Below are 24,106 nucleotides of genomic sequence, written 5' to 3' on the forward strand. Positions count from 1 at the left end.
TAACAAGAGTATCAATACTATTAAATTATAAGAATTTCAACAAAAATCAGATCATATTCTTGATATATTTCCCTTAATGCTTCTAAAGCATTTTACTTTAGATTTGATTATATGAAGTTTATGAGAGTGAGGAGGCTGTGTACTTCATGTGACGTTGCAACCCACATTCGAAAGTGCGGAAGGCTGCGTGACTTTGAAGGAGGCAAGCACATCCACGACAATCTCATAGCTTCTTCAAGGCCAATTGATAGCTATCTCTCAAATCTTCTGATAGAAATGTATAGTAGATGTGGCAGTGTTACACAGGCATGGCTAGTCTTCAAACAAATCCATGACAAGAGCGTCTACTCCTGGACTGTTATCATCGCAGCATTTGCCCACAATGGGCATTTGCTTGAGGCATTTGTTCTCTTCTACAAAATGGACTTGGAGGGCGTTTTGCCGAACAAAGTCACCTTCGTCACAGTCCTGCGAGCATGCACCACCCTCGCACAGTGCGAGAAAATCTTCGCCCGGGTGAAACATCTCGGCTTGGAGCTAGACACCACCCTTGGAACCGCCTTTGTGAGCACATTCGCAAAGCTCGGGGACTTGGCCGCGGCTAGAGACGTTTTCGAGAATCTCGGCAGCTCCAGGAATGTGGTGTCGTGGACCGTGATGATCTGGGCTTACGCGCAGCAGGGTTTCATTCGAGCGGCCTTCGATCTCTACAAGAGAATGGACTGCGAGCCAAACGCTGTAACTTTCATGGCCGTGATGGATTCCTGTTTGCGTCCAGAGGACTTACCGCGAGCGGAGCAAATCCACGCACACATGGTTGCCTCCGGTTTTGAATCCGATGTTGTCTTGCAAGTTTGTCTCGTCACCATGTATGGGAAGTGTGGGAGCGTCGACAGCGCTTGGAGCATCTTCGAAAACTTGAAGGAGAGAAGCGTGGTTGCATGGAACTCCATGCTATCTGCGTTCGCCAGCAACGGGTGTTACGAGAGGAGCTTGAAACTCTACGAAAGAATGCTGCTAGAGGGGACAAAACCCGACAAGATCACTTACTTGGCTGTGCTTGATGCCTGCCAGAGCGTTTCCGAGGCCCGGAGGTACGCCGCTACCTTCGAGCTGGAGCTAGATATTGCTGCAAGAAATGCCGCGGTCAGTGCGTACGCGAGGTGTGGAAGCTTGAAAGAAGCCAAGGCTGCGTTTGATGCAATCCAATGGAAGAACAACGCTGTGACATGGAACGCCATGATCTCCGGCCTTGCACAGCACGGAGAGAGCAAGCAAGCTCTCGAGTGCTTTTGGAAAATGGAACTGGAAGGAGTGAGAGCAAACTCGGTCACTTACCTCGCAAGTCTAGAGGCATGCTCGAGCTTGAAAGATTTGACGAGAGGGAGACAACTCCACGCCAGGATCCTCCTGGAAAACATACACGAGGCAAACCTCAGCAATGCCGTGATCAACATGTATGGCAAGTGTGGAAGTCTAGACGAAGCAATGGACGAGTTTGTGAAAATGCCCGAGAGAGATGTGATCTCCTGGAACACAATGATAGCAACATACGCTCAACACGGCAGTGGAAGACAAGCACTAGAGTTTTTCAAGCAAATGGACCTGGAAGGATGGACTCCGGACAGAGCAACGTACCTAGGAGCGATCGACGCGTGCGGCAGCGTTCCATCTCTAGCTCTCGGAAAAACCATCCACTCCATCGTCGCCACTGCTGCTCCATGCCTGGAACAAGATCCGGGAGTCGCCACAGCGCTCGTCACCATGTACGCTCGGTGTGGAAGCCTGCACGACGCAAAGTCAGTGTTCTGGAGATCTCACTCGCGGAACCTCGTTACCTGGTCGAACTTGATCGCTGCGTGTGCTCAGCACGGCCGAGAGAACGAGGCCCTGGATCTCTTCCGCGAGATGCAGCTCCAGGGAACCAAGCCCGACGCTCTAACTTTCAGCACGCTCGTCGCGGCTTGCAGCCGGCGAGGAGTCGTGAAAGATGGCGTCTTCTACTTTGTGTCCATGGTGGAGGACTACAACATCCCGGCGAGCGAGGACCACTTTGGAGGGATGGTCGATTTGCTGGGACGAGCAGGCTGGCTGGAAGAGGCCGAGCAAGTGATGCGAAAAAATCCTTGCGCTTTGGCTCACGCTGTTTTGCTGGGAGCTTGTCACGTCCACGGCGATGTCGAGCGAGGGATTCGCGTCGCACAGAGCGCTCTCGAGTTGGATTGGAAGAACTCGGCATCGTATGTCACCATGTCTCACATGTACGCTGGCGCTGGATCACGGCAAGAGTTTCACGAGTTAGAGACCAGCTTATCAGAAGAACTTGGACCACTCACCTCTTGAAGAATCTTGTGCGCTGATAGTCGAAGAGATCGCAAGAACTCGAGAAGAAATGAGGATGAATGATCAATCAGCCATTCAAGGAAAAGAGATTTTCTACATCAGAGGAGAGCGACCTGATCGAGTCGAGCGGTGAATTTCTACTAGCTAGCGGCTACGTTTCCTTGCCTTCGCTTACGCGATGTCGGTGTCGTCGAAATCATCCTCGAAGCTGTTGAAGAAGTCGAGATCGCAGGGCTTGTTGTCGACGATGGCGTCGCCCAGCATCTCGATGCCGTCGCCGTCGATGTCCATGTCCATCGCGACGCTGCCGCCCACGCCCTGATCCTCGACATCGCCCGCCACATACACTGGGAATGGCTTCATCGTCCCTCCTAACCCTAGAACAAGATGGGATATTCCCACCGATAAGACGAATATACCCTTAGGGCAACGACCACTGGGATATTCCTCGCATAACATTTTTTAGGGCAACAAAGTTTGACTTGACCATTGACTAGGACTGTACAGGGCTATTGTCAATGGCTTTCTTTTGGCCCCTGGGAGTACGCTCGTGTTTCTCGAGCAAGAGTTCTGGCAAGCCTCGAATGGCGGTGATTTTCCTGGAGAGAAAACCAAGTGAGAAACACCACGATCGAGAAGATCTCTTACTTGGTCGCGTAGACTTCTCGCGCCTCGGCCTTCCACACCTTCAATCGCGCGGCGTTCTCTCTCCACCGCTTCACTCGCAAAACTTCGCGGCGAGCAGTGCGAGCCCGGTAGAACTCGATAAACTTCTTTCGATCGGCCTGGAAGTGCGCGCGCAACGATCAAATTCACGGAAGAGAAATCTAGTGAGCTTACATTGACATATCTCGTCTTTTGCAATCCACGCCACTGCCTGTTGAGATTTCTACGCGGCCTTGGCGGCGGCCGGGGCTTGATCACCGGATCGTTGGCCTCGAGCTTGGTCACTCCAGTGTAGAGTGTTGGAACTCTAAAAGGATCTGCCAGTGAAAGTCTCCATAAGAATGCCCAAGAGATCACCAGCAAGACATACCCACGTATTTGTTTCTTCGCTTGTCGCGGAACAAATGCCGCACCCACAGGCACGAGAATCGCAATGCCGGTGGATCAGCGCAGCCGGATCTCCCCGTGATCGCGGATGATCGCTGGAGTAGCGGCTTGAGGGCGCCCACGCACGCCCTGGCCATCGGTGCCCAAGAACCCTAAACCCTAAGAAACAAATGCGCCTCTCCTCGCGATGGCGCCTCTTGTTTCGCAGCGGCGCGAGGCGATTGAGCACGCAGGCGAGGGCGCCGATCGTTTTCAAGGTGAGCGAACCCGTGCCCGTGATCTATCCATCGCTCAGGAACCGCTGGAAGCCGCTGGAAGTGGTGGCTCCATTCGAGCTTCCCGAAGAGGCGCAATTCTCTGGCGATGGAAGCGATGAAGAAGATGAAGATGAGGAAGAAGAGGAGGAGCAGCATAGATCTAGGCGAGGGAGACAGGCAAAGGATCAAAGGCAAATGCAGGGAAGGGTAAAGCATCACAAAAGAGAAGAAGAGTTTCACGAAGAGGAGGAAGAAGGCGATACGCAAGAGGAAGAAGAAGATCAAGGGATCGTAGAAATAGAAGAAGATCACGACGAAGAAGAACGTAGCGACGAAGACGACGATGATCTCGTCATGAATTCCGAGGAGGAAGCCGACTACCAAGAGCTCGCTCGAATGGTTGACGAGGAGGATCGAGAAGAGGCCGGGGCCGCGCAGGCAGCCAAAGCTAGAGCTCGCGATCGTCACCGCAGTCGAGAGGAACCACAGGATCAAGCTCTCGTTCTCCAAAAACCTCCCACGAGATCACCGGTGGTGGAAGATCAAGAACAGGAGCAGAAGAGAGAGCAAAGTTCCAGCAGGGAATCGAGTGACCACCATAGCGGTTCCAAGAGACTCGAGCAGATCATCCGGGAGCTCGAGCAACAGGACGTGAAGTTCGACTCGGCGGCGTATGGATCGCTCCTCCAGTGGTGCGGAAACTCCAAATCCCTCGATCTGGGATCCCGCGTCTTGGATCACATGATCAAGACGAAGCAAACGCTGGACAGATACCTCCTCAACATGCTCGTCGAGATGTACGGCAAATGCGGCGCCGTCGGACAGGCCCGACAGACATTCGACCGGATATCGCGGAAGAATGTCTTCTCGTGGACAATCATGATCACGGCCTATGCCCAGAACGGGCACAGCGCCGAGGCGATCAAGCTCCTGGCGGCCATGGATCTCGACGGCGAGCCTCCAAACGTGGTGACGTTCGTCAACGCGCTCGCCGCTTGCTCGAGCTCGCGATCGCTCCACGCCGGCCGGATCATCCACGAGAGCTTGGCGGCGAGAAATCTCGACTCCAATCTCATCGCCCAGACCGCGCTGCTCGACATGTATAGCAAGTGCTCGAGCTTGCAAGAGGCGATCCGGGTGTTCTCCGCGATCAAGAACAAGGACACGGTGTCGTACAACGCCATGATCTCCGCGCTCTCTCGCCAGGGGTACGGCAAGGAATCGCTGGAATTGTTCCAGAGAATGGAGCTCGAGGGGTTCCGGCCGGACGAGGTGACGTACGGCAGCGTCCTCAACGCTTGCGAGCGGCTTGGCGCGCTATCGTACGGAGGCTCCGTACACCGCCGGATTCGTGGGACCGCGCTGGAGTCGGACGTGGTGGTGGCCACCGCGCTGGTCGGGCTGTACGGCCGGTGTGGCCAGCTGGATTCTGCGCGGGGAATGTTCGAGGCGATGGGGCAGAAGGGGGTGGTGGCGTGGACGCTCATGATCTCTTCCCTGGCCCAGAATGGGCGAGGCGATGAGGCGCTGGATCTCTTCCGGAGGATGGAATGCGCCGGGGTGGCCCCCGACGAGGTGACGCTGGCGAGCGCCTTGCTGGCGTGTGGTGGCCGCCGCGTGGAGGAGGGGCGGCGGATATTCGACGCCCTGGGGAGGGTATATCCGGTGTCCGCCTCGGCGGAACACTACGGTTGCATGGTGGAGGTTCTAGGGCGGGCGGGGAAGCTCGAGGAGGCCGAGGGTTTGATCCAGGGAATGCCGCGCAAGGCCAGCGGCGCGATCTGGATGGCGCTGCTGGCGGCTTGCAATCGGCGCGGCGATCTGGAGCGGGGGATTCGTGCTGCGAATCGAGCACAGCAGCTCGATCCCGGGAGCTTTGCGGCGTCCATGGCGATGCTCGCGGAGCTGTATGGAGCGGCGGGGCGGTGGGAGGATGCTGCCAGGGTCAGGAAGGCTGTGGAATCGAGGAATGCGAGGAGGGAGCCCGGCGGGCGGAGCTGGATCGAGGTGAACAACAGGGTGCACGAGTTTGGGGAGGATGATGATCGTCTGCAAGGCCCTCGGCTGGACAAGATCCGGGGCGAGCTCCAGCGATTGAGCTCGCTAGCCGTCGAGGAAGGGGGGATTTGCAAGGACGAGAATGCCAGGGCTCACATTCTTGGCTGCTGCCACAGCGAGAAGGTGGCGATTGGGTTTGGGATTGTGTCCACGCCTGCTGGGCAATTGATAAGGATCGTCAAGAATCTAAGGGCTTGCCATGATTGCCATGCGTTTGCCAAGTTTGTGTCTAGAAGGATACAGAGGGAAATAAGTGTGCGGGATCCGTATGGCTTGCATTGCTTCCACACTAATGGCTCTTGCTCTTGTGAAATTTGATAGAAGAAGAAACGAGCAGTCTTGTGATCTCGTTTTGATGGAAAACTCACAATGCCTGGGCCAAAAACCTAATAACAAGCCCTACTATGCTAAAAAGGTGGACATTAATGGAATTACCACACATTACTCATGTATTTGGGCAATGTGTGAGACAGGCACACCGAATTATGTGATTGGAGATGACAGAGTTATCTCCCGAGCTCCTGGGCCAAGCTCTGCTGATTTGCTTGCTCCAAATGAAGTAGCAACACTACACGCTAGAGAAACAAGATAGGAATTGTGAAAAGTTTGTCCTGTGAATTTTTTAATTTGGAGTTCTAACATTGAACGTAATTTACAATCACTATGACATGAATCATGAATGTAAGACACAATGCATGAATTTTAAAATTGGGTTTCTGGGTGATTTGTACCATTGGATTAACTCAAATTTTAAGAATTGCATTGAACAATAAAAAACCGTTGGATTGAATTATTTATAACAATTATTATATATCTGCATGCTACTTGCTTGCTTTGTTGGCTGTGCTGTTACTCACTGCACCTGAGCTTTGAGTTTATAAATTGCCACTTTTGCTAGTGAGCTACAATCATTTTCAAAGTCCTATTCTACTCCTTGTAGCATCTTTGGCAAATTTGGCTTTGTTTGCCAGGCTCAACCATTGGATTGAATGATTTATAACAATCATAAATTGCCAGACATCAGTTTGCTGATGTTTGATTAAGTGTTTGGAGTAGTCCCTGAAATGCTCATTTAACAGGTTGCTCCATTTGCTTTTTAAAACTTTATTATGAACCAAAAACTGGGCAAAGTTAAAGATGAGCCTCACCTTCTTGGTTAAATTCCCCTAGCCTACTCTATTAAGCTTGTGAGAGTTTATTAAAAGATCAGAATTCATAAGCATCTAATTAAAGAGATAAAACAAAATGACAATTAAATTGAAAAATCCAGTCACAATATAGATGATTTTCTCAAGAGAAAACTCGTCTCTTGAAATAGCCATGCTCCAAGGCAGCTCTGGTAGTGATGAGATCAAAACAGCCAAAGAAATTATCTGAAGAAATACAAAACAAATAACACAAAAAGTGGAAAAGAAGAAAAAAAAAACCAAAGTCGTATGTATCACAGACGCTTAAGCATCACTTCTGATCAAATCCAGATAAACCATATTTGATGCTCACCTGACAAAAGGATGTTGGTGGCTGCCACAATCAATCCCTTTGAGAAAAAAATGCCTGGAAAGAGCACTAGGGCAGAGGACCACAATGCTTTGCAAGAAAGCAGAAGGCCTAAAAGGGTTAATTTAACATACTACTTTAGTGAATATATTAGCCATGAGAATGTAGCTTGTAGCTTTCTTCTCATCTACCCTCAGCAGAGATTCAAAAGCAAACCTCCCAATTTCCACATTCTGCCACTTGTGACATGCAGCCAAAAGAGAAGTCCACGTAACCACGGTTGGCTCCAATGGCATAGACTTCACCATTGCCACGGCAGCATCCAGCTCATTTGCCCTCCCCAGCATATCCACCATACAATGGTAGTGCTCTCTCCCAGCCTTGATCCCATACCTCGCCACCATTTCCTGGAAATATTTCCTTCCACTGGCCACCTCGCCCGCATGGCTACACGCTGTGAGAACCGAGAGCAACGTAACACCGTCTGGCTCCACTCCACTCTCACGCATCCTCTCCAAATTCTCCACAACACGACCTGTGAATCCCTGTGACGCATAGCCAGCGATCAAAGCGCTCCAAATCTTGACAGAGCTACTGCCGCCGCTGCTGCTAGTGACGATCGAATCGAAAACTTCCTGAGCAGCGGCCAAGTTCCCGGACTTCGCGTAGAAATCCACTAGCGAGTTTGCGAGGAACTTGTCACTCTCGAGGCCCTGCCTGCAAATCCGTGCGTGGATTTCTCTGCCGGTCTCGAGCGATGCTAGCTTCCCGCAAGCTACCAGCGCAGCTCCAAGTGTTCTTCCGGGGATTGGATTTAACTCTAGCAGCTCTTGGAGGGCTGCAAAGAGCTCCAGTGCGAGCTCGGCTTCTCCATTTCCTGCGTAGCCATGTAGCAGTGAGTTCCACGAGATCAAGCTATGGCTTACCATCTTGTCAAACACCGCTCGAGCATCAACCATGCTTCCACACTTTGCGTACATATCCATCAAAGCGCCGGCTACAAAACCATCACGCTCGAATCCACTGCTTGCAACGTGAGAGTGAATCTCCATACCTCTTTCCAGGCACTTGACTTTGACGATCTTTCCAAAAGCTTCAACGCCATCTTCGTCGGCAGCCAAGCTCGCGCAGGCCATCGATGCAGCGGCGTAAGTTCGAGCGTCTCGCGAGCACTTCATTCGCGAGTAGAGCTCCAAAGCGCGCTCGCTTTCGCCGTTCTCCGTGTAGCCGAGGATCATACTCGTCCAGGACACGGCGTCTTGCTGGTTCATGCTGTCAAACACTGCCTTAGCATCCACCAAGCTTCCACAAGTGGAGTACATACCGATCATAGCGTTTGATACGTAGATGTTTGAGTCGTGTAAGTTCTTGGCTGCCTCGCTGTGGAGCAATCTTCCTCGCTCGAGCCACTGGAGCTTTTTATCCGATTCTTCTCTCGCTGCTAAACTCGTAGCTGCCGTGATCGCCGCGACGAATGCTCTGGCATCAGGATCAAAGCCTCTGAGAGCTACCATTCTCGCGAACAGATCTAGCCCGAGCTCGGCCTCTTCATTTTCCACACAGCCAAGTATGAGCGACGTCCAGGAGACCACTGAGTGCTGCTTCATTCTGTCAAACACCGCCCTCGAGTCCCGTAAACTTCCACACCTGGCATAGAAGTCGACCAGGCTGTTCTCGACAAAGATGTCGTTGTCGTCGTCTTCATCGCAGTTGCTGCTTCTCAAGAACTTCGAGTGTATTTCCATCCCTTTTATCAGGCAACCGAGCTTGACAAACTTATCGTCGACTTCCAGGCCTTGCTCCTTGCTTGCCGAACTAGCCAAAGCCATGATCACCGCGAGAAAAGTCCGAGAATCTGGAACGCAGCCTTGCTGATCGAGCATACTGCCGAAGAGCTCCAAAACCATTTTTTCCTCTCCGTGAGTGGCATAGCCGAGTAGCAAAGCGTTCCAACAAGCTGTGCTACGAAGACAAGAACTCGTCCCCGTCCCTTCAAACACTTCTCGAGCGTCATCCAAACTCCCACACTTGGAGTACATACTGATCAAGCTGCTGGCAACGTAAGCGTTGGAGGCAAGCCCACTCTCGATCGCCTCCAAATGGAGCTCCTTACCAGTCACTACATCCCTGGAAGCGCTGCAAGATCTTAGCGAGGATAGCAACCTGGAAATGCGACGTTCTTCCTGTTCTTGAGAGCTAAAACTCGTCGTGATCGCGAAACTGTGCTGTGCCAGGGAGTTTTCGCCGAGCCTGGATTGAACCCATCGAGGGCAGTAGAGCGATCCAATCCACAAACTCTCCCCAGTCTCCACATTCTTGAAATCTGGAAGATTTTGCCACTAAAAACTAGGCATTGCGATGGAGCAAGAAGAACAGGTCTTACATCTTTCTTAGCTCTGTTGTCCCGCCACACTCCTGGATTCCGGAAGAGATCGAGCCACTTGCGCTCCTCTTGCAAGATGCGATCTCCATCGCCAGGAAAACAGCAATGGTTGCGCCAAGCGATCCTCCGGTAGAGCATCAAAGACAAGCCCGCCCTAATTTCCAAAATACCGGTATATTCTAAACAGAATATGCTTAGCGAATAGAGCGGTATATTCTAAATCTAGACGGAATATCCTTATTTACAAAAAAAGAAAGTTTCGTATATTCGATCTAAAAGCCTAGTAAAATTTCTTGACCCTTGGTTTCATATAGAAACTTGGTCTTGTAATGCACAGACATGTCGAGGCTCCACATCATGATCCCGGGCAATCTTCCACTCGTTTCATTGACGATCCTGTGAACTCCCGCAAAGAAATCATCCCCCTGGATGCCTCGATCGCGCACCTGGAGACTCACCAGCGTCTTGTCCACGCCGAAGATCTCCGCTTTCCGGTTGTAGTTGGCCACGAACTTGTCCACCGAGGGCGCATTCCTGGTCGTATAGAACTGATAGTTGACATAATCGATCGTGGAGTTGTAGCTCTGGAAGAGTTCGATGTACTGCGGATCGATGTTCTCGAATGGAGCGATGGTGGCGATGGTGATGATCTTGTCAGCTTTGAGCCTGGTGATAAGCTCGCCAATGCAATACGCGAAGGTGGTGTTCTCGCTGTGGAAGCTCTCATAATCGATGTCGATCCCATCAAGCGAGTAAGTGCGGACGATCTTGGCGATGGAGTTGTGGGCATTTTTTATCCAGGCTTCCGGATCTTTCGGATCATACCAGAAGAGGATTTTATCTTTCCCGGCCCGGGTATAGACACTCCAGCCCCCCAAACTCATGAGAACTTTGACGTTGCTTCGCGAGGATTTGATCTCCCGGACAGACTCTGGAGTGAGATCTTCGGACCACACCTGGCTGAAGATCCCGTTTCGCGGCTTGCCATCTTCGTCGGCATCGACGGCGAAGCTGAGGATGAAGTAGAAATCTACAGCCGCCTCGATTGGAACCTCGGCGAATGTCACAGAGTATCCCTCGGCTCCAAGGTACTCTGCGAAGATCTTTCTCTTGGCTTGCGGTGGAACCGTCGAATTATCTGCAAAGGTCGAACGTTTCTATCCACTTTCCATTTCTACGAATCGATTTCTTACCTTGAATTGAAGCTGAGGATCCAAGAACAAGCAAAAGCAAAGCGCCCACAACATAAGAAATCGTCATCGCCATGGCTACTGCTCAAACAAATCTGGGATTTTCTTCTTCTCCTCGGGGAATTTCGAGTTCTTCGTCACTGGTTCTAAGTACTCTGCCACGAAAGCGTGTGGCAATGTTTCTATGCGAGCCGACCAACGCTAAAACCAAAGCGCGGAACTATTTGGATGAACTTGCTCGATCCGGGCGAATCCCAGCCGTCAGCAAACTTTTAAACAGGGCCGTTGGATCTTACAAGTTTCAAATGGTTTCAGCCCTAACGAATATCTCCCAGCTGCACGTAGCATATTCCTAATCTACGGTCTCCTCACAACCCCAATTTTTATTGGCGATGGCTTCCTCCACAGATGGCGCTGCCGGGCGCGGCGATGGCGATGGAGACGATTCTAAGAGCAGCGCTGCCGTTCTTCCCGATCATTTCGTCCCGGAGAGCACGAATCTCCCAGCTTACTCTTGCGTGATCAAGGGGGTGGGCGATGCGATGTCGGGCGCCGTCATGGGCAGCGTCTTTGGTTTTGGTATGTTCTTGCGGTTTCTTTCCAGCTTGCTCGAGAATGTGAGCGATCGAGGATGTCTTGTGGCAGGCACTGGGCTGTTCCAGAAGAAGGGTTTCAAGGGAGCTCTCCACTCTGGTGCTTCATCCGCCAAGGTACCATAAACTCTTCTCTTTCCGGAAGACAATTCCAATGCTTCTCGCTTCTCCAGACCTTCGCGATTCTATCCGGCATACATGGATTTGTGACGACTCTCCTGATCCAAATCCGTGGAAAGAAAGATGGTATGCTGCTCTTTTCTCGGAATTTTTTTTCTAAACTTTCTTGCAGCGATCAATGCTGGAATCGCTGGTTGTGCCACCGGCATTGCTCTCAGCGCTCCAGGTTCGCATTTCTATCAAACATAGATCTTATAGAACTTAAAACTTCTTTGCTCCATCGCCAGGGAATCCAGCAGCGCTCTTGCAAGGCTGCGCAACGTTTGGGGTGTTCTCCTACTTTGTGGAAAGGATGAACACCACCCAGCCAGCGATCGCAGCGACGCTAACCGGCAAGAAAAAATCCAGGGACAAAAATCGCGGCAACGAGCTCCATGGATTCCCGGTGCTGCCGCCATTCACTCTCGCTCCAGCTTTCATGGACGGCTACGACGCTCTAAATCTCCCCAAATTGCAGCTACTGGGCTTCGGCAACGAGCGCAGCAGCGCAAAGTTTTTGTAAAACTCTCGAGTGTAAAGATGAGCTCTTTTAAGATTTTGCTTCAATCGCAGCCGTTGAATCTAAAACCAATCTCGGCCGCTGATCTAAGCCAATCGCAGTCGTTCGTTTGTTAGTATGATTTTAGGGCTCTTGACGGCTTCGCCATTTAGGGCTTGTCAGTAGGGTTTTTGAGGCGGAGGAGAAATCTCGGCGCCATGGGGCACACCGCTGTGTGGAACTCGCATCCGAAGAAGTATGGACCTGGATCTAGGCAGTGGTAAGGATTCTCTCGATCTTCTTCTTCTCTAGCGCGAAGGAATTTGATCGATGTTTTGCCCTGGATTTCCAGCCGGGTCTGTGGGAATGGCCACGGCCTCATTCGCAAATACGGGATAATGTGCTGCAGACAGTGCTTCAAGACTTACGCCAAGGACATTGGCTTCATCAAGGTGCGTGGCGAATTTCTCTCTCGTTTTGCTCTTGCCGGGACTAAAATCTTTGCGCCTTTCGTGTTCTTCCAGTACCGGTAGAGTGAAATCGAGCTCCAGGAAGTTCTCAATCTAGGAAAAATGGATCCGCGAGAGAGGCGATCGAAATTTTGACAAGAAAAAAAAAACCATGTAGCTTGAGTTCTTCCCGGAATGAAATTGTTCTCTGTTTTTCCTTGATCGAACCGAGTGTTTTAAAGTTTTTACTGCGTTGGGAAGGTCACATTCTACTGTCTCGTCACGAGATTTAATCTCTGTTACAGTTTAAACGCGTGGCAGAGCTGGCACCGTCGAGATGAGCTGTGATCGACGGTGAGTGGTAGATGGGGCTATGGCTGCTCGTGGATGAATAGCACTCCGCGAGATCGATCGATCGATTTAGCAACTTAGCTCCCGATCGAGGCGATCGCCGGGAAAAAGCGAAGAATGGAGGCATCCGCGACAGTAATGGTTCATACAAAGGCTCGGGAATTCAGATGCTAGGCGCCATCGCGACACAGGATTCCTCTTCCTCCTCCTCCTCCTCCTCCTCCTTGATTCTTCCTTCTAGATGTAGGACGCGATATTTCGATCCATCCATCCATGAAGAGCGCATTTATGGTGAGCCAGCACCGATTGATCACGCTGTGCGTCGCGATAATCTGCCTCCTCCTCACGGCGCTCTACGGCTCGCTCCCGATCCAGATCACGCTAGGCAGGATCGCCAAGAGCATACGCTCCGAGTCTAGGCTGGGGATCTCCAGGACGAGCGGCAAGAACGCCAAGCTCAAGGTTTTCATGTACGAGCTCCCCAGGAAGTACAATTTCGGGCTCTTCAACAGGGATGGCCCGGCGCAAGAGATCCCGTGGAAGAATCTCAGCAATCTCCCCGGGCCGCACACCCAGGGATTGAAGAAGCAGCACAGCGTCGAGTACTGGATGACGCTGGATTTGCTCGACGAGGGGGGGCGAGAATTCCGAGCCGCGCAGCGAGTGAGCGATCCCGGCGAGGCGGATGTGTTCTTCGTGCCATATTTCGCGTCGCTGAGCTTCAATGTGTTTGGGGTGAGCATGAGGGATCCAGAGACCGAGCACGACAAGAAGTTACAGGTAAGATCTCTCGCGCTTTGGATTTTTCTTCCCTTCCTTGTCTTGACCGATCTACCAAAAGCTTTAGAACTTCTTAGAGTTTTGGAACTTCTCAGTGGTTTTCTTCGCCCAAAGTTTCTCTAGAGCGATTGATCGAGCGATGGTTTGATTCACAGGTGGGGATGATCGAGTATCTGAGCAAATCACCGTGGTACCAGAGGTCGGGGGGCCGAGATCACGTACTCGTACTCCACCACCCAAACGCGTTCCGGTTCCTCAAGGACCGCCTCAACTTGTCGCTCTTGGTGGTGGCGGACTTTGGGCGATTTCCCAAGGGTGTCGCGGCGCTTCACAAGGACGTCGTGGCGCCTTACAGCCATATGGTCCCGACTTACAATGGCGATGATGGGACCGATCCATTCGAGGAGAGAACAACGCTGCTCTTCTTCCAAGGACGAGTCAAGCGCAAGGATGTGAGTGAATTCCTTTCTTTTTTCGCAGCGCCCGCTTAGAATATGATTCTTTCCTCCTTTTGGTCAGGATGGTGTCGTGAGGACTCAGCTGGCGGCCATTCTGGAGAACCAGCCGCGCGTCCACTTCGAGGAAGGAATCGCCACGAACTTCACTGTAGAACAAGTAAGAAGAAAAACTCGAGAGATTTCTTTCAATAAGCTGGAAGGAAGGAGGAACTCTTACTTTGCTTTGCTTTTGTTTGCGCAGGCCATGCAAGGCATGCGGAGCTCCAGGTTTTGTTTGCACCCAGCCGGCGACACGCCTTCCTCGTGCAGGCTCTTTGATGCGATTGTAAGTCACTGCGTCCCTGTGATCGTCAGCGACAAAATAGAGTTACCATTCGAGGACGAGCTCGACTACTCCGAGTTTAGCCTCTTCTTCTCGGTGGACGAGGCGGTCAGGCCGGGATTCCTCCTCGGGGCCCTGGAAAAGTTCTCGAAGAGAAGGTGGATGAAAATGTGGAGGCGGCTCAAGCAAGTCACCAGGCACTTTGAGTATCAACACCCCTCTCAAAGGGACGATGCTGTCAACATGCTGTGGAGCCAGATCCACAAGAAAGTTCCGGCGATGAAGCTAGCAATGCACAGAGCCAAACGACTTAAGATCCAAGACTGGTGGAAGTGTAAAAGGTTATAATACCAACCAGAGAAACTTACACAGAACGTCGTAAGGACAGGAACTACAGATTCTACAAGCTCATGGCTGAAAGCTTGGAAGTCACGTCCATGCTTCCTGGATCCGAGACAGGGCTCTCCCCGAGTGAAGGGGAACAAAGAACGAGGCCTGCAAAGGAAGAACTTGTATCAAACCGAGCGAGCTATAAGCGTACCTGAAGTTCGAAAGGGACTGAGTGGAGGAAGGGCGATTGGAGAGTGGATCTCTCGATCGCTGGAGCTTTCCGGGGGCCGCAGAAGCTTGCACGTCTTCGGAGGAGAGAGAGTTGTGGACGAAGACCTGGACGCATTGGAGAAGAGTCGGGGATACTTGTTGAGAATGTCCGCCGGCTGGGGCGTTGCGAGCTCCACCGACGATGGACTCTGGGCCGATCGAAGAAGAAACGATGGCGTCGATAGGCAGGACGAGGAGCTGCTCACACTTGGTCGACGAAGACGGACTGATCGGGGTGGCGAAGGCATGGCCGGAGTGATTGTCTCGGGGGTGTTCGCGAACGAGACTCGCTTGGTGCTGTTGGAAGTGGATGGCGTCGCTGCTTGAGATCCAAAACGGACCTTCTTCAAGTTGGAAGAGCTCGGGTTTCGCTTGCTCGCGGACGAGAGCTCGGGGGTGAAGTGCAAAACTTTCCTGGAATCATCTCGAGCTCCGGGAACCAGCGGCGAATCGCTCAGGCCGAGCATTTTCTCGACGGTGGGAACGATGGGAATGAGATCGTCGTTGGTCACGTCTTCTCGGCCGAGTCTACTCTCCACGGTTCTCTCTGGACGCTTTGCCACCTCCAAGAAAAATCGGTGCCAGTCCTACATTTAAAGAGAAACCTTGTGAAATTTTCTTCTTTTTCTTGGGGAATTTGCGTACCTGGAGCGTGTCCTCGACGCTAGACATCGCTCGCGTGAAATTATCGATCTCCTCCACGGACAGCTTCTCGGAGAGCTTCTTCTTGTGGATTCCAGTAACCAGCGAGTCGATCTGCCAGAAATTTCGAGCTCCAAGACTGAATGGAATGGGGGAATTCTTGCTTACCCTCTCGATCAGCCGAGCCACGGAGCTGTGGACGACATGGAGCCGCCTCAAAGGGCTGGACGATTTCTTGCCTCCCGCATCCGGCTGCTTGTTGGTGATGACATCGAGAGGATTGCGCTTCTTTGGATGTGGAGTCCCCTTGTACTGCGATCGCTTCATAGCTCGCCCCTTCGCCGCGAAATCTCTGCGCGTAGCGCCCAAGAGCCCTAGAAAAATGCTAGAGAGGTCGGACACGGACCGTCGATCTTAGCGGGCCATTGCAACGTCTACTTTCAGTGGTTTAAAAGTAGCGCCGTACGCTCCATCCGTACTGTGGTGCCGATCTAACGGACAAGGAAGCTCCGGCGGGAATCCCGTTGGGTTCGTTGAATCTAGGGTTTGGGCGATGGAGGGATTAGGGCTCGGGGATCGTGTCTCGCGCGATCCAGATCGGCCGCGCTGATGCCGCTGGAGGCGCGCTAAATGGAGCAGCGGCGCGGATCCGTGATCGATATGGCGCGCTCCGTCTCGGCGTCGTGGACGGGAATGCCGCCCCTGTTTCTGCTGCGATCGGAGGATATGTCGCTCGTCCGGATGGTGATTCCAGTAGAATCGGCGCACGACACTGTTGCCTACCTCGGGCAGCTCGGCATGCTCCAATTTCGCGATGTGAGTGAACAGATTTCGTTTTCCTCGATCTAGTATTCGATCTTTTCTTCTTCGCAGTTAAATCCTGGAAAAAGTCCCACTCAACGGATCTACGCAAACCAGGTACTATAGATTTTTTTCTGTGTGTAGAAAGGAGATATTTTTGGAGCTCATTGAAAGCTCTCCAGGTAAAACGATGCGGTGAAATGGGTCGGCAGCTCAGATATTTCAAGAGTCAAATAGAGAGCGCAGGCATTCTAATAGCGGCAAGGTCAACGATTGAGAAGGACGTCGATCTGGATGAATTGGAGGTAAGCTTTCCAGCTGCATTTTCTACGACTTTTATCATTCTTGCTGTTTTCATGCAGGTGAAACTTTCAGAGTATGAAACTGAGCTCAAGGAAATAGCATCAAACAGCGCGAGGCTATTTCGGAGTCATGCGGAGCTGACAGAGTTTCAACTGGTTTTGTTGAAGGTAGTAACTTTGCTGGCGCTTTGGAAACAGTTCGTTTCTTATGCTTGTTTCATTTCACAAGGCTGGTAGATTTTTTACCTCCGGACGTGCAGAGGCAGCATTTGCACAACGGGAGTACGACGATTTCGAGGGGTCTATGGATAGTCCCCTCCTCCTTATAGAGCAAGAGATGCAAACCGATCCGACGAAAGGGCAGCTTGGATACGTAACTGGATTGATACCCAAACTTAAGACTATACAGTTCGAACGCATTTTGTTCCGAGCAACCAGAGGCAACATGGTCTTCAAGTCGTCAGTCGTCGAAAGGCCTGTGACCGATCCTGCAACCGGTGAGAAGGTAACGGAAAACTTTTTTCTACTCGGTGTTAAAGATAGTATTCATCTACAGGTTGAAAAGTCTGTGTTCGTCGTGTTCTTTTCTGGAGAAAGAACACAGGCTAAGATCGTTAAAATCTGCGATGCATTTGGTGCTAGCCGCTATCCTTATCCCGAGGAGCCTAGTTTACAGAGACAAATGAGATCGGAGGTGTATCCTTTTCCAGTTTTTGGTGTTTGTGAATGTAATGAGGGAGTGTCTTACAGGTCGCAGGAAGATTGTCTGAGCTGAAGTCCACATTGGATGCGGGTACCAGTCATCGCGATACAGTTTTAGCAGGGATTAGCTACCAACTAGACTTTTGGATTTTGATGGTGAGGTTCGTCCATCTCAATTTGCTTCTCTAATTCGTTTTCTGTGGTAGGTTCAAAGAGAGAAGGCTGTGTATCATATCATGAATAAGTTTAACATGGACGTTACTAGAAAGTGTTTAGTAGCTGAAGCATGGTGTCCAACCGAGAATAAAACTCAGGTATGTTGAACTTGTGGGCTTTATAAGCTGACTTTATATGTGAAAAGCAGGTTCAAGAAGCATTAATGCGCGCAACAGTCGACAGCAACTCACAAGTCGGCACCATTTTTCAGGAGATTAGAACAAAGGATTTACCGCCAACATTCTTCAAGACTAACAAAATTACAGGGGCTTTCCAAGGAATCGTCGATGCTTATGGGTAACAGCAAGCTCTTTCTGGCTTTCACGTTTCGTTCTTACTGTGTTAACTGTCAGTGTAGGGTGGCGAGATACAAGGAAGCAAATCCTGCTGTGTATACAATAGTTACTTTTCCGTTTCTTTTCGCTGTGATGTTTGGGGATTGGGGGCACGGGATTGTTCTTCTCTTGGCAACGCTTTACCTCATTCTGAATGAAGGGAAACTTGGCAGCCAGGTACCTTGACGCTTTGTTTTCATTTACTAGTAAAGCTGGGAGAACTTTGAAAGTTTTCACTGCTAGTAAAATTTATCATTCGCATTGATCCCTTCCAGCATGGTGCATACAGAAATTGGGCGACATAATGGGAATGGCGTTTGGAGGCAGATATGTGATCTTGCTGATGTCGATCTTCTCGATATATACGGGGTTTATCTACAACGAGTTTTTCTCGGTGCCGTTTCGAATATTTGGAGAGTCTGCGTACGTTTGCAGGGATCCTTCGTGCAAGTAAGTCTCTATTTGCATTTGGTAAAGGTTTTGTGTTTTTGGATTAACTGAATTGTTGCGTAGGGACTCACGTACAGCGGGTTTGATAAAACGACCTGGCTATACATATCCGTTTGGATTCGATCCCGTATGGCATGGCTCTAGATCGGAACTACCATTTTTGAACTCCGTGAAGATGAAGATGTCCATTCTTCTCGGTGTTGTGCATATGAACTTGGGTCTGGCTTTGAGCTATTACAACGCCAGCTACTTTAACGAGCCACTTGATATCTGGTAAGTGTGCCATTCATTTCCATACTGCATTACCGAAACGATCAAGTAACTCAACCTTTCCAGGTATCAGTTTGTTCCGCAGATCCTGTTCCTTGGCTCCTTATTTGGATACCTGTCGCTGCTTATTATAATCAAGTGGTGCTCTGGTTCCCAAGCGGACTTGTACCACGTGATGATTTATATGTTCTTAAGCCCAACGGATGATCTTGGGCCAAACCAGCTTTTTTCTGGACAAACGGAGGTTCAGGTAAGGTTCTTTTTAATTATTTTTCGAGTTTAACATCTCTTTTTATTCAAGTGCTTTCTGCTATTAATTGCTGTCGTGGCGGTTCCAACAATGCTTTTGCCGAAGCCATTGGCTTTGAAAAAACGACATGAAGAGGTATTGCACTCTTTCTTGAGTGATGACTTTACAATATGGTTTTACAGAGAACGCACGGGCGTTCTTATGGCATATTGAATGCTGGCTCGGATGGTGAATCCGTTGACAACGAGCACGACCACCACCACGGCGAGGAAGAATTCGACTTTGGTGAGACCTTCGTCCACCAAATGATAGAAACCATTGAGTTCGTGCTAGGTGCTGTGTCGAACACAGCTTCCTATCTCCGGCTGTGGGCTCTCAGGTAAACCAACTTTGTTTTCGTTTGTTTCGTGCTCCTGACGTGTTTAGCTTTCCACAGCCTCGCTCATGCCCAACTCTCGGCCGTGTTTTACGATAAAGTCTTGATCCTGGCATGGAGGTATGTGGTCTTTCTCCACTTTTTTTGCTTTTATGAAGCGAACTCTTTTGAATTGATGCAGTTACCACAACACCATGATTCTCATCATCGGTGGCTTCGTCTTCATCTGTGCAACCGTGGGGGTGTTGCTAATCATGGAGACGCTCAGCGCATTCCTCCATGCGCTTCGTCTTCACTGGGTAGAGTTCCAAGGCAAGTTTTACGGGGGCGATGGCTACCAGTTTGAGCCATTTTCATTTGCAACACTCGAAGAAGACGATCAAGGTTGAAATCAAACATATCAAACGTTTTTGTAGCTACATTGTTAGATATAGATGGCTATATACATTGTGTAAATGCGAACTCTTTCTTCTAAGACTGGTTGAGGAACACTGCTGTGTCAAAATCGCTGTCCATTTGCATGTTGTTAGTATCGTTTTGTTGCGCAACAAAGCCTCCATTGCTATACAAACTTCCACCTCCATTTTCATCTCCATTGCTATACCCATTTCCATCTCCATGTACACGGTGGCTATACAAACCATGGAAGATTTGCTGGTGGTCATTCCTGGGAGGAAACATCGAATCTAGCTGACCATTCGGGTGATCGTCCAAGTGACCATGATCATTGTGGTGATTCCCTGCGTGACCATTTACATAATTGCCTAAGTGACCATTCGCGTGATCGCCCAGGTTTAAGAGCTGGAAGTGATCAGGAAGAACTTCAGCACTGGACGTGAAAAATCCACCACTACTTGCATCGTCCGTGAAGAACATCCCATCTTGATCTTGGCCTTCAGCTTCTGCAAACATCCTGTCAACTTCATCGTCACCAAAGCTATCCTCGCTGCTGCTGCTGTTCGAGGCAATCACTGACTCCACCGTGATCTTTGGTGGGAGTTTTTGTGGAGCGCTGGGATCGGACGAGTAGAAGAAGTGCTTCTTACCAGAGTCATAGATGACCGTGACTTCCACCTTAGCGCCACACAAGACCTGAAGCTCGATTGCCTTCTTGAACAAACCTTCGGTTCTCTTGCGGAATGTTTGTGTCCGCGGGTTGTTCTTCACAAGATACTTGATATCAATCTTTCTCCTGCCCATCCCTCTTCTCTGCATTTACCAACTTTTCTTTTCTTTTTAAAAACCTTATAAGAATAAGCCGGATATGTCTCTTTTGTTATGTATGGTCAATTATTTTATTTGATTTTATACTGCATTACAAAATCATTAGTTATATTTTTGCCATTCAATATAGCCTAGGATTTTCATAGCTTTTGGTCTTTGTTGATGGGATTTAGTTGTTTGGTTCCGCAACTACCATCTCTTTCTCCCATGCTAGACAACACTTTGCATTGCTTGGCAAACAAACTCTTGTTGTTCCACATATAACCAAGGGTCACAGAAGGCATTTATTCATTTCCCTCCTAACAATTTCAAACACTTTTTAACTCTTTTTTCAAAGTTTTTAAATTCATTGTTTTCTTGATAGCTTCGTCCACCATGGCCATCTCAGCTGTGACCAACGCAAAACTTAGTCGGGAAGTCGACCAATTAACATTATTATGATTTAAAGTAAATGTTAACCTTATTTCGGGTTGGTTAGGGTTCTTAGCTACAGCAATGGGGGATTACGAGGAAAAGGCCCAGGAATACGAGAAGAAGGCCGAGAAGAAGCTCAAGGGCTGGAATCTCTTGGGTGGCAAGTATGACGACGCTGCCGAGTATCTGGAGAAGGCCGCCAATAACTACAAGCTTGCCAAATCATGTAAGAAGTTTTTTTTGTTCTTCTTGTCACTGTGATTCCTCGATCAGGGGATAGAGGAGCCGAATGCTACCTCAGGCTTGCAGAAGTTAGCATGAAGGTAGAATAAAGTTTAAGTTCGTTCCAGGGAGCTGCGATAAAAGATAAGTTTTTTTTTGAACTAGATGGAGAGCAAGCCCGAAGCAGCACAATCTTATGTGGAAGCTGCGAAATGCTACATGAAGAAAAGACCAAAAGGTAACCTCAGAAAAAAAAAGAGGAAGAAGAGCATGTCGTTTTTTTTTCTTGAGAGCTTCTTGCGTTAACTTAGAGGCCGTGAAGATGCTCAATATGGCAACCAAGCTTTTCATGGAGCTTGGAAGATTGTCCGTGGCGGCCAAGCATTTCAAGGTTAATCGCTGACATTCTTCTCATGAGAACGTAAGGAAAGAGCTCGGGTTTGATCTTCTCTATTGACACTGGCCTTGTAAAAACTTTAAAAACCAGGACATTGCGGAGATATATGAGAAGCAAGAGGATTTGGAGTTTGCAGTCCAATTTTACGAGAGAGCAGCGGATTTATACCAGGGCGAGGAGGTGAACACCACAAGCAACCAATGCAAATTGAGAATTGCAGAGCTCTCAGCTCAACTGGAGCAGTAAGAACTTCACAAAATTTCTTTTATCGTTTCTTTGCTCCCTCTAACTATGTCTCTTTCAGATATCCAAGAGCTATCGAAATCTTTGAGGCCATTGCCAAAAGCTCCATGGATAACAATTTGACAAAGTACAGCGTCAAAGGCTACTTGCTCAATGCGGGGCTGTGTCAAATGTGTGGTGCTGACCCGATTGCCGTGAGCAATGCTCTCGAGAGATACCAGGTATGTATGTTCATTTAATCCTTCTCTCATTTCGCCATGGAACACAACGTTCCTTCGATATCCAGGACTTGGATCCAACGTTTCAAGACACACGGGAGTGCAAGTTCCTCAAGGTTTGTGAAGATTCAACGAATCCTCCATAGCTTTTTTTTTGTTGGATTATTTGCAGGAGCTGGCCGAGACGATCGAGCAAGAAGATGCGACCAAGTTCACGGACGCTGTCAAGGAGTATGACAGCATTAGCCGGCTGGTAAGAGCTCTCTCTCTCTCTCTCTCTCTCTCATATTTTGTGCCATATCATAGGATCCATGGAAAACAACGATGCTCTTACGTGCAAAGAAAGCGTTGAAAGCAAAAGAGGAAGAGGAAGAAGAGTTAACATAGAACTATTTTCCTTGTTAAACAGTTAGGACTTTTTAGCCCTAATACTTGCTCCAAAGCCAAGGCGCACATTCAGCAAGATATACCAACCTGCGCCTTCATCTTGCAGCTTCGCATTGTCAATAGTAGTAGAAGAAGTTCTTTTCTCCTGTGTTGATGTTAACAAGTCGCAATTTGAATACTGTACAATTGGTGGTCCATGACATTGATGATATGGACAACACAACAAATGTTTCATGGTCAACATCACAACTAGTGGAAGAACGGAATTGGACCTATTCCTCACCGTTTAAAGTGGCTGCCTTATAAGTACCCTGATGCTTGCGGGGTTCCACAAAGGTTGAATGCCTGGAGCTATGTACGTGCCGACAGGGAGTTTGAGATGCACGACAAGAACAAAGACAGCCTCATATCTCTTCTTTACCGAGGCTCTCAGTAAGTGCTTGCTGTCTTTGCGGACGATGCAAGTAGTGGTGACAGCATTTTCAGCATAGATCATTTTAGCAAATTGCTTCACCTAGGCTTTGAAAACTAGTCTCGTATGCCTCTAAAACTGGGTGGTGTAAAACTCGTGCAATCGGGGGGGGGGGGGCTGGCTCTGGCGAACTTGATGCACGTCAATTGGAGAGCTAGTGGGCAGAATGCGTTAGGTTTTACCATCCTCAAAACTTGGAAGGCAACAGAGAACTCTGGCGTTAGACCCTAAGCCCTAGGGCTCGGAAATCTGCACCGTTGGATTTTAATCACTTGAAATTCCGAGCTTCGGTGAGCTAGGGTTTTGGTCTGACGCAGATCTAAGGGGGTTTATAGGGTTTTAGCAGCGATGGAGTGGGTATCTGGAGGTCCAGGGAGCCGAGGGCGATGGAGCTCGGCCACAGTGTGGAGCATTTCATCACTCGCAGGCGCTCTTCGCGGCTGCGGTCGGGCAACACATCACTGGTGAGATTTCCGAGGTGAATTCTCCGAATTGACGCGAGGACTTCGCGTGATCCGGAAATTTCAGTAAGAATGTGAGAGGGTTGGCTGATGGTGGTGAATTTTCTTGCAGAGTTCGATGCTCTCACGGGCTGTAAGCTCTCAATATGAGCTTCAATATTGGAGCTTCCGTCGTGCGTATGGCATATAGTCCTGCTGGCGGGCATGTAATTGTCGCAGTTCTAGAGGTATGATACAGCTCTTGGCATAGATCTTTTGCATGAATTGGATTCTTTTTTTTTTCCTCCCAGGATTGGAGCATTGAGTTGTGGGTGGGATCTAGATACCGAGCACACGCATTTTCTTTATTCTCCAGCCAAGAAAACAGACAGGATCCCAGAAAAGATGGACATATACATTACTCTGGCACCACTTCGACCGTGGCTGTTCTTTGGAACGTATGTAGTCTTTGTCTTGTATCAAGATAAACTTTTGATGCGTCACGTTTGATTGTAGTTGTTTACCTGTTTGCTTCTGGATGCTAAATGTTCATTAAACTTGGCAGCACTCCAGAGGGATCAAATCCAGTATCAGCTCTTCCCTGGCATTCTATGTTGCGGTTACTTGTGACTCTTTCAAAGGATGCCGTGGTGCAGGTGTGGAGGATGCGTGCGAACTTCTTCAAGTCTGCAAGTAACATAATACTGGTTATTCAATATACGGGTAGGCGTTGAAAGTTTGGATGTTGCTAAG

At 49.6% G+C, this 24,106-nt stretch overlaps 10 protein-coding genes and 1 long non-coding RNA gene across 11 annotated transcripts; 7 read left to right on the top strand and 4 right to left on the bottom strand.

Annotated features, from left to right (window-relative positions):
• The first annotated feature begins 6 nt into the window (after positions 1-6).
• LOC9631733 lies at positions 7-6,347 on the top strand. The gene is made up of 4 exons (XM_024675078.1): positions 7-2,331; positions 2,488-2,707; positions 2,851-3,134; positions 3,501-6,347. The coding sequence occupies exons 1-4, from the start codon at positions 421-423 to the stop codon at positions 6,027-6,029; spliced, it is 4,944 nt and encodes a 1,647-aa protein (XP_024530846.1). The 5' UTR covers positions 7-420; the 3' UTR covers positions 6,030-6,347.
• An 868-nt stretch (positions 6,348-7,215) lies between these two features.
• On the bottom strand, positions 7,216-9,733 carry LOC112346448 (pentatricopeptide repeat-containing protein At2g13600-like). The gene is made up of 3 exons (XM_024675473.1): positions 9,592-9,733; positions 8,263-9,547; positions 7,216-8,205 (listed from the first exon to the last, which is right to left on the bottom strand). The coding sequence occupies exons 1-3, from the start codon at positions 9,727-9,729 to the stop codon at positions 7,334-7,336; spliced, it is 2,295 nt and encodes a 764-aa protein (XP_024531241.1). The 5' UTR covers positions 9,730-9,733; the 3' UTR covers positions 7,216-7,333.
• A 130-nt stretch (positions 9,734-9,863) lies between these two features.
• Positions 9,864-10,857, bottom strand: LOC9631734 (chitinase 2). The gene is made up of 2 exons (XM_002970472.1): positions 10,785-10,857; positions 9,864-10,729 (listed from the first exon to the last, which is right to left on the bottom strand). Exons 1-2 carry the CDS (start codon positions 10,855-10,857, stop codon positions 9,864-9,866), a joined length of 939 nt encoding a protein of 312 aa, XP_002970518.1.
• A 280-nt stretch (positions 10,858-11,137) lies between these two features.
• Positions 11,138-12,136, top strand: LOC9632429 (mitochondrial import inner membrane translocase subunit TIM22-3). The gene is made up of 5 exons (XM_002970249.2): positions 11,138-11,360; positions 11,427-11,491; positions 11,548-11,620; positions 11,667-11,720; positions 11,782-12,136. The coding sequence occupies exons 1-5, from the start codon at positions 11,174-11,176 to the stop codon at positions 12,054-12,056; spliced, it is 654 nt and encodes a 217-aa protein (XP_002970295.2). The 5' UTR covers positions 11,138-11,173; the 3' UTR covers positions 12,057-12,136.
• A 44-nt stretch (positions 12,137-12,180) lies between these two features.
• On the top strand, positions 12,181-12,708 carry LOC9631735 (40S ribosomal protein S29). Its single transcript, XM_002970250.2, has 3 exons — positions 12,181-12,312; positions 12,385-12,484; positions 12,557-12,708. The coding sequence occupies exons 1-3, from the start codon at positions 12,251-12,253 to the stop codon at positions 12,563-12,565; spliced, it is 171 nt and encodes a 56-aa protein (XP_002970296.1). The 5' UTR covers positions 12,181-12,250; the 3' UTR covers positions 12,566-12,708.
• Positions 12,709-12,797: 89 nt separating this feature from the next.
• LOC9631736 (probable arabinosyltransferase ARAD1) lies at positions 12,798-14,783 on the top strand. Its single transcript, XM_024675144.1, has 4 exons — positions 12,798-13,612; positions 13,768-14,064; positions 14,132-14,227; positions 14,312-14,783. The coding sequence occupies exons 1-4, from the start codon at positions 13,106-13,108 to the stop codon at positions 14,738-14,740; spliced, it is 1,329 nt and encodes a 442-aa protein (XP_024530912.1). The 5' UTR covers positions 12,798-13,105; the 3' UTR covers positions 14,741-14,783.
• On the bottom strand, positions 14,717-16,096 carry LOC112346359. The gene is made up of 4 exons (XM_024675145.1): positions 15,803-16,096; positions 15,638-15,748; positions 14,934-15,579; positions 14,717-14,887 (listed from the first exon to the last, which is right to left on the bottom strand). The coding sequence occupies exons 1-4, from the start codon at positions 15,959-15,961 to the stop codon at positions 14,793-14,795; spliced, it is 1,011 nt and encodes a 336-aa protein (XP_024530913.1). The 5' UTR covers positions 15,962-16,096; the 3' UTR covers positions 14,717-14,792.
• A 76-nt stretch (positions 16,097-16,172) lies between these two features.
• LOC9631737 (V-type proton ATPase subunit a3) lies at positions 16,173-19,827 on the top strand. Its single transcript, XM_024675143.1, has 17 exons — positions 16,173-16,450; positions 16,508-16,552; positions 16,618-16,740; positions 16,798-16,905; positions 16,967-17,242; positions 17,294-17,431; positions 17,488-17,595; positions 17,646-17,753; positions 17,804-17,952; positions 18,014-18,167; positions 18,280-18,440; positions 18,504-18,713; positions 18,777-18,960; positions 19,012-19,095; positions 19,143-19,339; positions 19,397-19,456; positions 19,518-19,827. The coding sequence occupies exons 1-17, from the start codon at positions 16,265-16,267 to the stop codon at positions 19,723-19,725; spliced, it is 2,499 nt and encodes an 832-aa protein (XP_024530911.1). The 5' UTR covers positions 16,173-16,264; the 3' UTR covers positions 19,726-19,827.
• On the bottom strand, positions 19,808-20,536 carry LOC9631738 (serum factor response D). The gene has a single exon (XM_002970473.1). It carries the CDS (start codon positions 20,534-20,536, stop codon positions 19,808-19,810), a length of 729 nt encoding a protein of 242 aa, XP_002970519.1.
• A 519-nt stretch (positions 20,537-21,055) lies between these two features.
• LOC9632430 (alpha-soluble NSF attachment protein 2) lies at positions 21,056-22,514 on the top strand. The gene is made up of 9 exons (XM_002970253.2): positions 21,056-21,200; positions 21,248-21,297; positions 21,362-21,434; positions 21,508-21,587; positions 21,684-21,835; positions 21,898-22,057; positions 22,123-22,170; positions 22,227-22,307; positions 22,361-22,514. The coding sequence occupies exons 1-9, from the start codon at positions 21,056-21,058 to the stop codon at positions 22,439-22,441; spliced, it is 870 nt and encodes a 289-aa protein (XP_002970299.1). The 3' UTR covers positions 22,442-22,514.
• Positions 22,515-23,231: 717 nt separating this feature from the next.
• Positions 23,232-23,856, top strand: LOC112346391. The gene is made up of 3 exons (XR_002992407.1): positions 23,232-23,377; positions 23,487-23,601; positions 23,665-23,856. It is a non-coding gene; the product is annotated as an uncharacterized LOC112346391 (long non-coding RNA).
• The last annotated feature ends 250 nt before the right edge of the window (positions 23,857-24,106 follow it).

This window comes from Selaginella moellendorffii, unplaced genomic scaffold, assembly GCF_000143415.4.
Source record: "Selaginella moellendorffii unplaced genomic scaffold, v1.0 SELMOscaffold_14, whole genome shotgun sequence".
Classification (NCBI taxonomy): domain Eukaryota; kingdom Viridiplantae; phylum Streptophyta; class Lycopodiopsida; order Selaginellales; family Selaginellaceae; genus Selaginella; species Selaginella moellendorffii.

What these genes read in the sequence shown, in the direction of transcription:
- LOC9631733 (XM_024675078.1), top strand. Translation starts at nt 421, where the DNA reads ATGGACTTGGAGGGCGTTTTGCCGAACAAAGTCACCTTCGTCACAGTC. An exon ending in TATCAGAAGAACTTGGACCA is followed by an intron (nt 2,332 to 2,487) that starts CTCACCTCTTGA and finishes AATTTCTACTAG; the next exon opens with CTAGCGGCTACGTTTCCTTG. An exon ending in TTCTTTCGATCGGCCTGGAA is followed by an intron (nt 3,135 to 3,500) that starts GTGCGCGCGCAA and finishes TCGCTGGAGTAG; the next exon opens with CGGCTTGAGGGCGCCCACGC.
- LOC112346448 (XM_024675473.1), bottom strand. Translation starts at nt 9,729, where the DNA reads ATGCTCTACCGGAGGATCGCTTGGCGCAACCATTGCTGTTTTCCTGGC. An exon ending in ACAACAGAGCTAAGAAAGAT is followed by an intron (nt 9,548 to 9,591) that starts GTAAGACCTGTT and finishes CCTAGTTTTTAG; the next exon opens with TGGCAAAATCTTCCAGATTT. An exon ending in AGTCAAGTGCCTGGAAAGAG is followed by an intron (nt 8,206 to 8,262) that starts GTATGGAGATTC and finishes ATGGTTTTGTAG; the next exon opens with CCGGCGCTTTGATGGATATG.
- LOC9631734 (XM_002970472.1), bottom strand. Translation starts at nt 10,857, where the DNA reads ATGGCGATGACGATTTCTTATGTTGTGGGCGCTTTGCTTTTGCTTGTT. An exon ending in ATCCTCAGCTTCAATTCAAG is followed by an intron (nt 10,730 to 10,784) that starts GTAAGAAATCGA and finishes CGACCTTTGCAG; the next exon opens with ATAATTCGACGGTTCCACCG.
- LOC9632429 (XM_002970249.2), top strand. Translation starts at nt 11,174, where the DNA reads ATGGCTTCCTCCACAGATGGCGCTGCCGGGCGCGGCGATGGCGATGGA. An exon ending in GGGCAGCGTCTTTGGTTTTG is followed by an intron (nt 11,361 to 11,426) that starts GTATGTTCTTGC and finishes GTCTTGTGGCAG; the next exon opens with GCACTGGGCTGTTCCAGAAG. An exon ending in CTGGTGCTTCATCCGCCAAG is followed by an intron (nt 11,492 to 11,547) that starts GTACCATAAACT and finishes TCGCTTCTCCAG; the next exon opens with ACCTTCGCGATTCTATCCGG.
- LOC9631735 (XM_002970250.2), top strand. Translation starts at nt 12,251, where the DNA reads ATGGGGCACACCGCTGTGTGGAACTCGCATCCGAAGAAGTATGGACCT. An exon ending in GGACCTGGATCTAGGCAGTG is followed by an intron (nt 12,313 to 12,384) that starts GTAAGGATTCTC and finishes CTGGATTTCCAG; the next exon opens with CCGGGTCTGTGGGAATGGCC.
- LOC9631736 (XM_024675144.1), top strand. Translation starts at nt 13,106, where the DNA reads ATGAAGAGCGCATTTATGGTGAGCCAGCACCGATTGATCACGCTGTGC. An exon ending in AGCACGACAAGAAGTTACAG is followed by an intron (nt 13,613 to 13,767) that starts GTAAGATCTCTC and finishes TTTGATTCACAG; the next exon opens with GTGGGGATGATCGAGTATCT. An exon ending in CGAACTTCACTGTAGAACAA is followed by an intron (nt 14,228 to 14,311) that starts GTAAGAAGAAAA and finishes TTGTTTGCGCAG; the next exon opens with GCCATGCAAGGCATGCGGAG.
- LOC112346359 (XM_024675145.1), bottom strand. Translation starts at nt 15,961, where the DNA reads ATGAAGCGATCGCAGTACAAGGGGACTCCACATCCAAAGAAGCGCAAT. An exon ending in TGGCTCGGCTGATCGAGAGG is followed by an intron (nt 15,749 to 15,802) that starts GTAAGCAAGAAT and finishes AATTTCTGGCAG; the next exon opens with ATCGACTCGCTGGTTACTGG. An exon ending in CAGTCCCTTTCGAACTTCAG is followed by an intron (nt 14,888 to 14,933) that starts GTACGCTTATAG and finishes CTTCCTTTGCAG; the next exon opens with GCCTCGTTCTTTGTTCCCCT.
- LOC9631737 (XM_024675143.1), top strand. Translation starts at nt 16,265, where the DNA reads ATGGAGCAGCGGCGCGGATCCGTGATCGATATGGCGCGCTCCGTCTCG. An exon ending in AACGGATCTACGCAAACCAG is followed by an intron (nt 16,553 to 16,617) that starts GTACTATAGATT and finishes AAAGCTCTCCAG; the next exon opens with GTAAAACGATGCGGTGAAAT. An exon ending in ATCCTGCAACCGGTGAGAAG is followed by an intron (nt 17,243 to 17,293) that starts GTAACGGAAAAC and finishes ATTCATCTACAG; the next exon opens with GTTGAAAAGTCTGTGTTCGT.
- LOC9631738 (XM_002970473.1), bottom strand. Translation starts at nt 20,536, where the DNA reads ATGGGCAGGAGAAAGATTGATATCAAGTATCTTGTGAAGAACAACCCG.
- LOC9632430 (XM_002970253.2), top strand. Translation starts at nt 21,056, where the DNA reads ATGGGGGATTACGAGGAAAAGGCCCAGGAATACGAGAAGAAGGCCGAG. An exon ending in CTACAAGCTTGCCAAATCAT is followed by an intron (nt 21,201 to 21,247) that starts GTAAGAAGTTTT and finishes TTCCTCGATCAG; the next exon opens with GGGATAGAGGAGCCGAATGC. An exon ending in ATGCTCTCGAGAGATACCAG is followed by an intron (nt 22,058 to 22,122) that starts GTATGTATGTTC and finishes TTCGATATCCAG; the next exon opens with GACTTGGATCCAACGTTTCA.